This window comes from Anomaloglossus baeobatrachus, chromosome 3 (assembly GCF_048569485.1).
Source record: "Anomaloglossus baeobatrachus isolate aAnoBae1 chromosome 3, aAnoBae1.hap1, whole genome shotgun sequence".
Classification (NCBI taxonomy): domain Eukaryota; kingdom Metazoa; phylum Chordata; class Amphibia; order Anura; family Aromobatidae; genus Anomaloglossus; species Anomaloglossus baeobatrachus.
The window spans coordinates 456,845,396-456,860,584 of NC_134355.1; the positions used below are offsets into that span (position 1 = coordinate 456,845,396).

At 42.5% G+C, this 15,189-nt stretch overlaps 1 protein-coding gene across 3 annotated transcripts in view; it reads right to left on the minus strand.

Annotated features, from left to right (window-relative positions):
- Positions 1 to 15,189, minus strand: part of LOC142296642 (putative cation-transporting ATPase 13A5) — a 251,505-nt gene that overhangs the window by 47,815 nt on the left and 188,501 nt on the right. For all 3 annotated transcript variants that reach the window (XM_075340494.1, XM_075340493.1, XM_075340495.1), the window contains 3 exons: positions 12,753 to 12,849; positions 10,202 to 10,274; positions 2,550 to 2,721 (listed from right to left, as the gene is read on the minus strand). In XM_075340494.1, the coding sequence (XP_075196609.1) occupies positions 2,550 to 2,721; positions 10,202 to 10,274; positions 12,753 to 12,849 (342 nt within the window). The remainder of the gene's footprint in view (positions 1 to 2,549; positions 2,722 to 10,201; positions 10,275 to 12,752; positions 12,850 to 15,189) is intronic.

The following is a 15,189-nucleotide window of genomic DNA, read 5'->3' on the forward strand; positions in this document are numbered from 1 at the left end:
ATTGTATTAGAAGAAATTGTATTTTACTCTCCCTCTAGAACACAGGACACATAGATGCTGCTCTGTACAATGCACAATGGAGCTCTGTGTGTAATCAGAGACTGCATTGCAGATTCATCTATGTAAAATCCTCTCTCTGACATCATCAAAGCTGGTGGCACAACAGCTGGGGCTCTCCGAATGTGTTTGAAAGTTACTGGTTTGATTTCAAGTGAGTGGCGAAAAAACAAATTTGTATGTTTGTCATTTTTTGTTATCATTTCTTATAATAGCATTATAGTAATAAAAGTATCTGACTTTTTTCTTCACCTACATAGAAACGCAGTATATATCTATCAACGGTACATCTCTACTGTATATGGCTGAATATTCTGCTTCTGGTTTCACTGCCTGTAAGGCCCGTTTCACACGTCAGTGAAAAACACAGACGTACTTCACTGATGTGTAAAACACACCTATGTTCCTCTGTGTGCCGTGATTCACAGCACACGTGGGTTGTCTAAGTGCAATCCGTGCTCCGTTCTCCATGATCCGTGATTGCACATAGAGATTAACTCACTTGTGCCCGCTCCCGCTCTCCATGGTGCTGAACGCTCCCGCGGTGCAGCATCCGGCCGGCGCTGATCCCCCGCAGCAGCTGCTTCTGGGTCGGCTGTGTCGTGCATTCATGAATATGCACAACAGTAATGAGCCGGCTCAGAAGCAGCAGACAGAACAGGCTGCAGAGAGCGTCGCTGAAGCCGGGTGAGTAAAAATGATTTTTATTTTATATGCACATTTTTTTCTGGCACGTGATTCACGGATCACACCACTGCATGGTCCGTGGGACATCAGTGATGCCAGAAAAAAATGGACATGTTTCCGTGCGGCAATCACGGACACACGGGTACGCCGCACGGAGACTAGGTCAGTGAAAAATCACAGATGTGTGAGCAGACCCATTGATTATAATGGGTCTGCGTATGTCAGTGATTCTGGTACGTAGAAAAAAAGCACAAATGTACCAGAATCACTGACGTGTGAAACAGGCCTAATACAGGTCAAGATTACCAAATACTCCTAAGCCTTCCAATACAGACAGTGGCTCAATGGCTGGACAAAGATCTCATCACAAGTTTATGAGTTCTAGCCCTGTCCTGGGAAACCAGAAGAGATGAGAATTTAATTTATGCTCTGCTCTTCTTCAGTTCATTTATTCACTGCCCTGAGGAGAGGAGCCAGGACAAGAGCCCTCAAATCGGGACAGCCCCACTGAATCTGGGACGGTTGGGAGGTGTGCCATAGACATTCACAGAATACAATCAACCATCTTTGCTCTGTAGACTAGGTGTACTAAACAGCCAGGTATGAATATATAATTTTCATAACACGCACAGTGGCACAGGACCCTTAGCTGGATCAAAATTCAGTTCTTTCTTACTGACTTTATAAAATAGGTCTATATCACACTGTATATCAGATAAAAAAATTGTTTAAAAGAACAGAGAGTCCTCAGTGGTTGATACCTTTTAATGGCTAACTGAAAAGCTGGTAATAGTTGCAAGCTTTCGAGACTACTGAGGTCTCTTCATCAGGCATGGTATAACACAAAATCTGAAGAGTCACATATTTATACACAACAAGACTTAGAATAGTGCAGTAAAAAAAAAAAAAAATAAGTTATATGAAACAGAACTATCTCTATGGCAGGGGGGCAAACTGTTGTGGCCATAAATGAACTGCAGCAGTATTTATGGCCACAACAGTTTGCCCCCTGCCATAGTGATAGTTCTGTTTCATATAACTTGTTTGTTTTTTTTGTTTTTTTTTTACTGCACTATTCTAAGTCCTGTTGTGTATAAATATGTGACTCTTCAGATTTTGTGTTATACCATGCCTGATGAAAAGACCTGAGTAGTCTCGAAAGCTTGCAATTATTACCATCTTTTCAGTTAGCCATTAAAAGGTATCAACCACTGAGGACTCTCTGTTCTTTTAAACAATTTTTTTTATCTCTACTGGCTAACACGGTACAAAGATATATTTTACCTGTATATCAGATCTCACATTTGTCTAACAAATAAAAGATAGGCCCCATGTGCATGCTGCATTTTTTGCCCAGTTTTTGCCGCGTTTTTTGGGTGCAGTTTGTGGCACAACACTGCATGCATTTCCTTCCCCAGCAAAGTCTATGATATTTCAGTTTTGCTGCTTGCAAGTTGCTTTTTTTCTGGCTGCAGTTTTGTGGTGACCACAAAACTGCAGCATGTCAATTCTTTTTCATTTTTACCTGCATCTTTCACCCATTGAATTAAAACAAAACGCATTATCAAAAGTGCATGGAAAACGGATCAATTTTTGGGCCACAGGTTGCGTTTTTGTGGTTCACACAAAACTTCAGTGTGCGGACATACCCATAAAGTGGCTCCAAAATTGCATTTAGGCTATGCAATCAGCTAGGCTTTCTATCACTTAGGAAAAAAGATACCAAAGTACTGCCTTCACCTTGTATCTAAATACCGCCCCCCAGGCCAAGCCTCCATCTATGCCCCTGTTCAATGGGAATATACCTGTAGTTAGATGTGCTGTACCATGGCTGCTTCTGTACCAGTACGAAGGCACAAATCTGAATGGCCATGTTGAAGAGAATATTAAACATCACAGATAACAGGAGAGGAGGTGATATCAGCTGTGCTGGAGGTCTGTATGGAGCCAGCTTTGGATAAGCTTGTGTTAAACTCACTGTTATGAGATGGATAGAGAAAAAAGTGAAAATGTAATTAATGTGCAATATTTAACATACAAGCATGTTATTTACCTGTTGTAAACCCTCCAAAGTAAGATTATGTCACATCATAAATTCATACAAGGCTATAAAGTATTCATTTGTTTTTGTTTTTTAATAAATTCCTGGTATAATGCTCTGACGGAACATCATCCTGACTTTATATTATATGACTGTACTATTATAATGTGCGATACCTTGTAAATGACCCATTGTATTATCATCACTGATGGCCTTATAGACCATTCCATAAGATTTTATCAAATCAAACCCATGACATAACCGTTATTGCCAAATTCTACTTCTGAATATAGTTAGAATGTAACAATCAAATCTTGGCCACTGTTACAATTCTCTGCAATATGTTTGTCCAGTATGATCTAATGGGTGCAGCCTGACTCGCCTGCTGGGGGTATTCTTTACTAAAGAACTACAGTACTAAAATAAATACTAAAACCTAAGCTTATTTGTTCTGCTAAGGTTTTAGCATTCTAATATTACCACTCAGTCTTCTAATTTGTGAACATTAGGGGTATGTGTGCATTGGTTGAATTGGAATGTAACTTTGTAAACACTTAAACAAAGACACTGATGCCAACCAGACAATGGCAGATTTCCACCTCCTCGTCTTGTCACTGTTACCATTCTACAGTATATGATTGTGTGGATGGGGATGACATGGGGAGGTTGGTGTGGCAATAACACTGATTAAACAGAAACCTTTTGTTATTTCATCGAAACAGCCGAGCCTATTAAAGTTTCCAGGCAATCTTCTGATAATGCTGGAAGGCGTATCCAGTGTTATCACACCTACTCACCGGCTCACATTTTTTTTATCTAAGAAGTGCTCCCATTACATTTTTTATTATCAAAACCTTTGTAATTGTGTGTGTGTGTACTGTAATCAAGTGTCAGTGTATTATTATACAGTAAAACCTTGACTAGTTTATTTTGTTCTGTGACCGAGCTCTTAACTCAATTTGCTCTTATGTCAAATTATTTTTTTCTATTCAAATTAATTGAAATGCTAATAATCTGTTCCAGCCATTATTTATAGCCCCCAACCTGGCACAAGGCCTCTATTCTGGTATATATGATCCCCATCCTGGTACATGTCCCCCATCCTGGTACATGTCCCCCATCCTGGTATATAAGATCCCTCATCCTGGTACATGACCCCCCCATCCTGATACATGGCCTACCATCCTGGTAAATATGATCTACCATCCTGGTACAGATGATCCCCCATCCTGGTATTTGGCCCCTCATCCTGGTACATAGGATCCCCCATGCCGGTACATGGCCACCCATCCTGGTACATGGCCCCAATCATGCCACACATTATACTTACCCTCCGTCCAGTCCCCTGAAGCACGGAATCCTCATCTTATGCATTCAGCTGATCAGCATGTGAGGGCATCGCGCTGTGGGGGACTGGAGGAAGGATGAGTATAAGCTCCTCGCACCTTACATTTCTGCTCGTATCATGAAGCAAAAAGATACAGAGCAACAGCTCATATCTTGAAAAATGTGTACGTTGGTGCACTCTTAAGTCAAGGTATTACTTTACTCAAAGATTCCCATCTTGTCCAGTGTCCAGCGCCACTTGGACCTCATCTGGGTCAAGTGATGGTTTTTCTAACTTACTACATCCCCCTGGGGTCTATGTGTGATTACAATGTAATCTAATGGAGCCTCATTCTGATGTCAAATAGACTTATATTGTAATAGCGACTTCCGACTCAGTGTAAGCCCGCAAATTGAAATGGTTATCAGGCGATGCAGGCTCTGGGAACCATGGAAGACAGCAATGGATGAGTATAACAATGCACTTACACTACAATAAGCAAACATTTAAACAGATTAAGCTAATAAAAATAATAATGGAAATGCTTCTTAAAGTGGGGAATGGCCCAACTAATTAATAAGGCCACAGGTTGACTTCACACAGCAAGTTCTTTTCTGGAATCATCACTTGATATGTCGAGTTCACCAATGTAGTGAACCTTTTTTCTCCCTTAATTAAGTAATATTTCTGCCCTCATACATTTGTGTGTACTACTTGCAATGCACTTTTTCTCCTTTCATAAACTGTACCTTTAATCTTTAATCTTAAAGGGAATCTGTCACCACATTTTAGCTATATAAACTATTAATATGGGCATATAGGTTATAGAATGCTGAAAATTGTCATATCTGTGTGACTCATATCAGAAGCCTTGTTGTGGATAAATCATATTTTTATCACTTTATATAAATGAGGTCTTCCAGGCTATGGGGTGGATGATGCTTGAAAGACAACTCCACTTTCAGAGATTATTTTAAATAAAAGTTACCAGTGTGATGTGTGATGGCCGCTTTCTAATCTCATGGCAGAGCTGTATTTGATTATAAACTGACAGATTTGCAGATTCCGCTCAGCTTCAGCCTCCATCCCACAGGCAGACAGGGTCGCAATATTGTTGCAATGAAGCTGAGCTCAGAGAGCTGCAAAAAAAAGACAAATTTAATTTCTCCTTTTCTGTGTCAGTTACTTGTTTCACACTAGTAACAAGCCTTCTATTTAAGGCTACTTTCACACTTGCATTGAACGGTATCCGTTGCATTGCGTTGTGTGACAGATGCAACGGATGTGTTGCATATAGTGGCACAATGGATGCTACGGATCGTACAAAACAACAGAATCAGCCTTTTTTTTTTTTTTTTACACAATTTCATTAGCGGCAGACTATTGTGAACGATCAGCTGATCGCTCCCAGCAGCCGGTCGCCGGGTGATCAGCTGATCGCTCCCAGCAGCCGGTCGCCAGGTGATCAGCTGATCGCTCCCAGCAGCCGGTCGCCGGGTGATCAGCTGATCGCTCCCAGCACGAGGGGGGGTGGGGTAAACTGATCACTGACAGTGCCGGGTGATCAGCTGATTGCTCCCAGCTCCAGGTGATCAGCTGATCGCTCCCAGCGCCGAGTGATCAGCTGATCGCTCCCAGTGCCGGGTGATAAGCTGATCGCTTGGCCGCCAAGAATGTGTGCGGGGGGAGGAGTGCGGAGTGGGTGGAGCCGAGCGGGGCCATGGCGCTGAGGACAAGTGAGTGTGAGTGTGTGTGTGTGTGTGTATGTGTATGTGTGTGTGTATATATATATACACATGCGGAGTGAAGTGCGGGAGGGGGCGGAGCCAAGCGGGGAAGTGTCGGGCTCCCTGCACACGTGGCCAGGGTAAATATCGGGTAAAGCACTTTGCTTGGTTACCCAATATTTACCTTAGTTGCTGGTGCAGGGAGCCAGAGAGAGCATGCGCAGTGAAATCCTAAGGATTCCGCTGCTCAAAAAAACGTTACATGCTGCATTCCTCCCGCTGGGCGGAAGCAATGCAGCGTCGCCCAGCGGAAGCAACGCAGGTCCTTTTGGCACAATCCGTCATCCATACAAGTCTATGGGAAACAGCGGAATCCGTTAACGGATTCCGCTGTTTTCCAAAAGGGTGGATTGAGACGGAAGGAAAACAACGCAAGTGTGAAAGTACCCTAAAATAATTTCCGGAGGCAGAGTTATCTTCCAGGCAGTATCCGCCCCATAGCCTGGAAGAGCTCATTTATATAAGTGATAAAAGATGATTTACACACAACAAGTCATCTGACATGAGACTGACAGGTATGGCATTTTTCAGCATTCTATAGAATTTATGCCTACATTAAAAGGTTAGATAAGTCAAATGTGGTAACAGATTCCCTTTAAGGAGAATAACTAAAGGATCAATGTACAATAAGACAAGACACATGAGGGTTGTTTTAAGGGTTATTTGTATTTTGATAAATGTTTATCATGAAATAGTGCATGTAAATACAAGCAGTTTTGTTATTTACAAAATATTCAGCCGTTCTTGAGGTATTAGAATTTTTCTTTGGTTTGCAGTCCAGTGCCTTGGAAACTGACCATCACTGCTAAACAGCAGAACATGCACAGTGCTTGCAAGATATTTTGTTTTGAACTCTTAAGGTCGGTTTTAAAGCTGTCCAGAACCACTGGAATATGCTGTTACCCTATAATTGTGGGCCAGTTTCAGTGCAGTGGTGACATGCTAAACAGAAGGTCGTCTGGTCTCCTAGTTATCGAGCTGTAAGCAAAACAAGCGGCTACAAATTTTAATAAGCAAAACTGATTGATTTTACAAGCAATATCTGAAAATATCCATAAAAGAGAATCTGTCACCAGGTTTTTGCAACTTCATCTGAAAGCAGCGTAATGTAGGGGCAGAGATCCTGAAACTGACCATGTTTACTTTAGATCATTGTATGCAGCCATTCTGACTTTATCTCAGAATTGAGTATAGCAGAGCTGAGTGAGCTTTCCCCCAACACCAGGCTCTCTATAGAGATTGTGCATTGATAGTGAAGTGTCAGTCACAGCAGGGGGCATGGGGGACTGGTCTGTAAGAGGCACTGAGTCCCAGCAATGTTAATAACCCTTTTGTCTGAGTAAAAGCTACTTTACACGCTGTGATATCGGTCCCGATATCGCTAGCGTGGGTACCCGCCCCCATCTGTTGTGCGACACGGGCAAATCGCTGCCCGTGCCGCACAACATCGCGCAGACCCGTCACACATACTTACCTGCCCGGCGACGTCGCTGTGACCGGCGAACCGCCTCCTTTCTAAGGGGGCGGTCCGTGCGGCATCACAGTGACGTCACTGAGCGGCCGCCCAATAGAAGCGGAGGGGCGGAGATGAGTGGCCGGAACATCCCGCCCACCTCCTTCCTTCCTCATAGCGGCCGGGAGGCAGGTAAGGAGAGCTTCCTCGTTCCTGCGGCGTCACACATAGCGATGTGTGCTACCGCAGGAGCGACGAACTACATCGTTACTGCTGCAGTAACAATAATCGAGAATGGACCCTCATGTCACCGATGAGCGATTTTGCACGTTTTTGCAACGATGCAAAATCGCTCATCGGTGTCACACGCAGCAACATCGCTAATGCGGCCGGATGTGCGTCACAAATTCCGTGACCCCAACGACTCCGCATTAGCGATGTCGTAGCGTGTAAAGCCCCCTTAAGGCTATATGCGCACGTGTGCGCTCTGCACCGCACCTATAAGGTGCGCTTCAGAGCACAGCTGAAAAGCTCCGTTCTGAAGCGAATGGTGCCGGCAGAGAACGTGTGCTCTGCATGCTGCCTCTCCCTATAGACAGCATGCAAACCACACGGAAGAAGTGACATGTCACTTCTTAGAACGCAGCGATTCGGGCAGCAGCCGAATCACTGCGTTGCAATATGCCATGTGCGCACGGCTCCTGCACAATCTTCATAGATTGTACAGGGGACACAGGACGCATGCAGTTACGCTGCGCTGCAGATCGCAGTGTAACTGCATGTAATACGCACACGTGCGCACATAGCCTAAGGCCCCTTTCAGACGTCCTTGTTTAACTAGGTGCAAGCCACACGTACTGGTATGGTCATCTGTGTGACATTCGTGTGTCATCCGTGTAACGTCCGTGTCATGAGCCTGCTGCATACATGTGACATCAGTGTGACTGGTACCGGTAAAAAATGCATGATACTGAAATCAATGGTTTTTAATGTGAAAAAAAGTTGGCCAAGCCTGAAAAATTATAGATAAAAAAATAGATAAAATAGATAGATAATAGATAGAAGAGATTAGCTAGATATAAAGATAGATAGATAGATACAGTAGATAGATAGATAGATGGAACAGATAAGATAGATAGATAGATAGATAGATAGAACATATAAGATAGAGAGATATATAGAAAGAAAACAAGAAAGAACATCATAAGGTGAGCCCAGGTGCACCCTCAGCAGTATGTGTGCGGGCCCGGAAGTGGGAAGTGATGTCACAGGTTAATCGTAGTTTACAATGAACTCAGATGACATCCTGATGACAGCCCTGTGACATCCACGCTACAACGAGTGTCGCAGCAGTAATGTCACGGGTTCATCGGATTTCACAATGAACTCAGATGACATCCTGATGACACCCCCGTGACATCCGAGCTACAGCTGGTGTCACGGCAGTAATGCAGGGGTTCATCAGAGTTCACAATGAACTCTGATGAACCCAGAAAGTCACTGTCGCTACACCCGCAGAAGCGTGGATGTCACAGGGCTGTCGTCAGGATGTCATCTGAGTTCCTTGAATACTCTGCCGACCTCCTGACCTCACTGCACAGACACACTGCTGGATACTCACCTATACCCAGCAATGCTCTCCCCGGCACTGATGTCTCCGGTGCTGCTGCTTCCAGCTCATCAGTGCAGTGTATATTCAATGAGTATGGGTTGGAAGCAAGGGACAGCAGTGCCAAAGACCAAAGCACTTGAGACAGGTGAGTATAGAAATTTATTTTACTTCAGAGACACGTGTTTTCTCCGGTACATGTCCCACTGATGTCCCACAGACCGTATTAGTGTGTGGTACATGTGATACCCATACTGCCAGAGAAAAACTGACATGTGTGTGTGTGCATGCAGGGAAATGCGGGGCCACACGGTCACAGTCCATGTGAAATCACAGATGTGTGAGGACCACCATAGACTGACATGAGTATATGTGGCATCCATGTTAAAAATGGAAGTCACACATACCTAAAACGCGGACATCTGAAACTGGCCTAAACAATTGTTCGAACACAGATAAGAGCAACACAGATATTTTTAACTCTTGCAGCATCCTGTCCTCAGCTTACACTGTAAAATCCTGGTGACAGAGTCCCTTTAATGAAGTTGATACAATCCTGTAAGGTCCTCATCAAAAGAATCACAAATGACAGACAGAACGGATGGTTCACTAGGTAAATCTGATTCAGGCCAGAGTCACATGAGCACAAATTTTCATGTCAGAAAATTGGCTTTGATTATGGCAGTAATAACACTCGGATCAAACTCTGATCAGTGTCAGCTTAGTGTGATCAGATTCTCTCGTATGAGAGAATTGGACCACAATATCAGGAGAAGATGAAGAACAAAATTTCTCCATCTTCTCCATTTTATGATTTCCTCTCAGTAATAGACTTGAAAGGGTGAGCGCCATCTGATTTGTCCTGCAAATCGCAGCATGCAGCTTTTTTCTTTACATTTTTGCACTGGTCCAAGTTCATTCAATTAAAACATTTGACAGAACTCGTCTGATTTATACAGTGATGTGAGCGAGCCCTCAAAGTAACACTGTGCTGATTTCTTGATTGTTTTGGACCATTTTGCATGTAGTATTATTGGCATTTATGTGGTGTCCAAAATTGATTGGGACACATGAAGCCAGATAGTTTTTAATGAACAAATAGAAGTGACATTATATTATTCAGTTTCATTATGTCAAAGGAGCTTATTCTTGCAGGAAGGGAATAGGAATAATTGGTTATTACTATTAGAATAACAAATTCTGACAGGTAAATTATTACATTTGCAAGTGACTAACATACTTGTCAAACAGACCAACACGGTCACTCCAACATCCTGAATAAGGTATTGGTACAGACCCACTGATTTTAGTTGCTGAAAGAGAAGAAAAGTCTTATTTACTACATTATATTTTCCTAATTGATAAGGTCATATGAATGAGATTTCATAAGATCTAATAAGAGATCTACAGTTATGCGCGTTTCAAACAACATATTGCACATCATGGCAATTAAAATTTACATAGCAAACACACAGCTCAACTTCGTCGCAATGGTTACCCGATACATGTAGTTCACCGCTACAGGATGTGTATTGGGTAACCATCGCGAAGAGGGAGGAACTTCCTATGTCAGACGCTACTCAAAGGCAGCACGCTGGCCAATCAGAGGCAAGCGTCTCCTGCCTTTGACGTCAGTGCTCTGTCAGCAGAAGTTGCGGCATTGGTCGCGATGGTTACCCGATACACATCTTGTACCGGCGAACTGCAGTCACATCTGGAGTCCTTCACTTGTGACTGCAAATCAGGCTGCAACACAGAGACAGAGCCACGTGATGAGAACGAACTCGGGTGAATCTCTGATGTCACACCTGCAGGCCCCGCACTGCTGTCTGTGGCACGGCTCTGACGTCAGAGGTTCACTTGAGTTGATTCTCATTGCACGGCTCTGTCTCTGTCTGCTGTCAGCGGCCAGTTATGCACTATGGTGCTGCTGTGAGAGACCGGGGATGTATCAGAGCTGAATCACCGTGGGACCTCATGTGAATTACTTTGGACCTTTCGGGGTTTTTAGGGGTTAATTAAGTGGTGAAAGAGGGTGTTTTTTGTGTTTTATTGAAAAATAAAGGATTTTGGGGCTGAATGTGTTTATTTACTTTCACTTACAGATTAATGATGGGGCGATGTCTCATAGCTGACTGCCATCACTAATCTAGGACTTAGTGACTGCTGTGGGCTGCCATGAACTCTTTATTACCCCAATTGCTACCACACCAGGGCAACAGGAAGAGTCGGGTCCAGCACCAGAATTGGCACATTTTATGGATGCGCCACTTCTGGGGCAGCTGTGGCCTGCTATTGTTAGGCTGGAAAAGGCCAAATACTGATGGCCCTTCCCACCCTAATAATATCAGCCCTCAGTTATCTGCTGTATCTTGGCTGGTTTTAGAAAAAAGGGGGGGACTCCATGTCTTTTAAAAAAAAAATCAAATAATTAAAAAAAAAGTGTGGGATCCCATCTATTTTTCATAACCAGCCAAGGCACAGCAGAAAGATGAGGGTTGCAGCCTGTAGCTGCTGCTGTTCCTGTACTGGATATGAAAAATGGGGGGTACCCTATGTCATTTTTTTACTCTAAAAAATTAAGGAAACAGCTGTCCAAGCTAGTTGTCGCTTTATCGAGCTATTCTGTTATTTCTTTCTCTCTATTCTATATATTCTTTCTTATTATCTATTCAATATGTTGTTTCTATCTATTCTATACTGTATGTTCTTTCTATCTATCTATTCTAGCTATCTATCAATTATCCTATCATACTTTATTTCTCCTTTAAAAAACAGGCAAAAACGTATTCAAAATGCATCCAAAATGCATCCAAAACGCATGCATTTTGGATGTGTGTTTTGTCAAATGCAGGGTTTACAGATGTCTAGTCTGCCAGAGGGTGCATATTTTTTTATCAAATCAAGAACGCAGCATGCGCACATACCCTAAAGGCTGCTTTACACCAGACAATCTATCGTGCGATAGATCGTCGGGGTCACGGTTTTTGTGATGCACATCCGGCATCGCTGGCGATGCCGGCCTGTGTGACACCTCCTAGCGACGCAGTATTGCTCACAAATCGTGAGTAGTGTACTGCTCACTAGGTTCCATAATATCGTTTAATTTAGTTGTTCATCGTTTCAGGGGTAGCACACGCCGCTCCGTGTGACACCCCGGGAATGATGAAAAGCAGCTCACCTGCGTCACGCGGCCGCCGCCGGCTATGTGAAGGAAGGAGGTGGGCGGGATGTTTACGTCCCGCTCATCTCCGCCCCTCCGCTTCCATTGGCCGGCGGCCGTGTGACGTCGCTGTGACGGCAAACGTCCCTCCCACTCCAGGAAGTGGATGTTCGCCGCCCACAGCGTGGTCGCACGAGAGGTAAGTACGTGTGACGGGGGTTACCGACTTTGTGCGCCACGGGCAGCGATTTGCCCGTGACGCAAAAAGGACGGGGGCGGGTACGATCGATTGTGAAATTGCACAATCGGTCGTACCGTGTAAAGCAGCCTTTATACTCACGTATTCGTTCTGAATAGCATGTGCAATGCATGTCAATGGGGAAAAACTCACAATGTAATGAGTAACCTGAATTCCGCACTATTCGCTACTTGCACGAAAAGTACGGTTGCTTATTACATTGCAAGTTTTTCCCCATTGACTTGCATTGTACATGCTATTTGGAATGAATACGTGAGAATTAGACAGTACTCGTTATGAGTGTAGTGAGTATAAGTATGATTTATCGACACAGTATAACAATAGCATAAATTACTAAATGAACATGAAAACAAATATGGAGTGGCTTACCCAATAGAGCAGCAGAAGACAAATAAATTGTATCATTGCGTACAGAGTTACATATTTGAAGACAGCGAAAGAACTGACCAATGCAGCCCGACCTTCCCTATACAATTACAGAAGAAGAGAAGTTCATTATGTTATCACAGCCCCAACCATGAAAGTGATTTATTATATCATCCAGCACTGAAGTTAAAGGGGTTGTCCACTTTGCACATTCCCAACTTTTTCAAAAGTACCCCAGCGACCACCTCTATCTGACAGCAAATTCTCATAAGGAAGATACAGCATCATCAGCAAATAACCTGTTGTTTAAAGTGTATCAGTCGTTTTCATTTTTATTTCACAAATGAATAGTGCACATGAACATAAGCAACTTTCTAATAATATTATCAAATAAATCTGCTTCTTTCTCTCCCAGAATGGATCAGCCATTATCAAAATTCTCAATTCTGAAGTAAAATCTGTATTCAGTGAAGACTTTGCCATTACTGAGATAAGAGATGAGAGCTATTACTGATGAGATTCTATATAGATAGAAGAGGGCAGAGCTAGACACCGAGGGAGGAGCTACAGACAGACCTTTACTGCGATCTTTCAGAGGAAGAACAAATCAACAGCAGGTCAAGAATTGTTTTTATTTTTTAACACGTTCACTGTGCGGTATAAGTGATTAAACAGCTTTATTCCCTGGTGCAATTTTGGCAATACCATATTTATATTGGTTTTTTTTATCTTTGGCTACTATCTTACACTAAAAAGACTTTTTATTTTTGCAAAAATAAAGTCTTTCCATTGCCATATTTTGAGAGCTACAGTATTTCTCTGCATTTCTGCCAACAGAATCAAATGAGGGCTTGTTATTTGCGTGATCAGTTGATGTGTTTATTGGTACCATTTTCAGGCACATAATGTTTTTTGATCGCTTTCTATCCAGACGTTTGGGAGGCAGAATGAACATAAAACAGAAATTCAGGTTTACTCTTCAGGTCAGTACAATTACAGCGATACCACATTTATGCAGTTTTTTATGTTTTGCCGCTTTTACACAATAAAAACAATTTTACAGCAAAATAATTGATTTTTGCATCACTATTTTCTGAGCGCTATAGCTTTTTTATTTTTCCACAGATGGAGCTGATTGGGGGTTGATTTTCTGGGGGACAAGATGATGTATTTAGCTATACCATTTTTATTTACATGCAATGTTTTGATCGCATATTATTCCACTTTTTTTTTCAGGCGGTCTGATGTAAAAGCTTAGTTTTTGGCCCATTTTTCAGGGGTTAACTTGTATGACAATTTTGTAGAGCAGTTTGTTCTGAATACAGTAATACCAAATGTGTACTTTTTTGTTTATTTTTCTTTATATATGAATATAAGTATTTATTTTGTTCATTTTTTCCTCTTTATTTTGTGATCTATTTTTTATATTTATTCATTTTTTTTCTTTACTTATTCCTTAAATGAGACATCAACCTTCCCTGCCCTGATTGCTGATCTAATGATTTGCAATCCTTCTTAGTTGCAGAGCATTACATCAGTGACTGGCACACAGTCAGGAGGTGGGTCAGGTCCTGCTCAAGGCAACCATTATTTAGCCCAGGGTAATCATGGAGACAGTTGACAATACGTGATTGTAATTGGTGACAATCGGTGCAGGGAGGGAACCCCATCCCTTGTAACAAGGCTTTCATTATGAATCACAGAAGTGGTGTAAACCTGGATGTCTGTTTTGGTACTTGCAGTGCAACGAGTCTTGCTAAGGTGTATTAGGGCCAGGTTGTATGGATAGCCGGAGAGATGGGTTGGTCTGGCTATTCACACACCCTCCGGCAATGGGTGTGTCTCATGTGTTAAGATGGAGCCTGTTTGTTTGGCACATTGTTCAGTCTGTCAGAAGAATCCTCTGAGTGAGGTGCTGTGCACTGACAAGAGTCTGTTAGAAAAATTAACTCTCAGTGATTTGAAGTCATCGGAATCGGCTTTATTCAAGCTTCGAAGGAGACAATATGAAATTATCAGACATATAATGCACACCAGAGAATTTATAGGCAGTTGTTATCTGATGACATTTACATATGCGTTACTTTGGAAATACGCTCTAAGTCACACAGATGTGAAATGACCTTGGCATTTTCCAAGACAAAGTACACTTGTAGTTATCAACCTAAATTGCATAGTCAGTAAAAAAATACTTTATGCAGATTATAAAACTCATGACTATATAAATTGAATCACTCTCAGATTAAAAGAATTGAATGATTAAATACATGATTATTAAGCCTTTAAAGAAAATTATTCTGACAGAGTCAGCACTAGAGGGGTTAAATGCCCACAATTGGTGCACCGATTGTGGACGTTACTGCAGCTATGACACATAGATGACACCTGCTGATGATTTTGCCGATGCTGCTTGTGAACCGGCACCATTATAAGTGCCGTA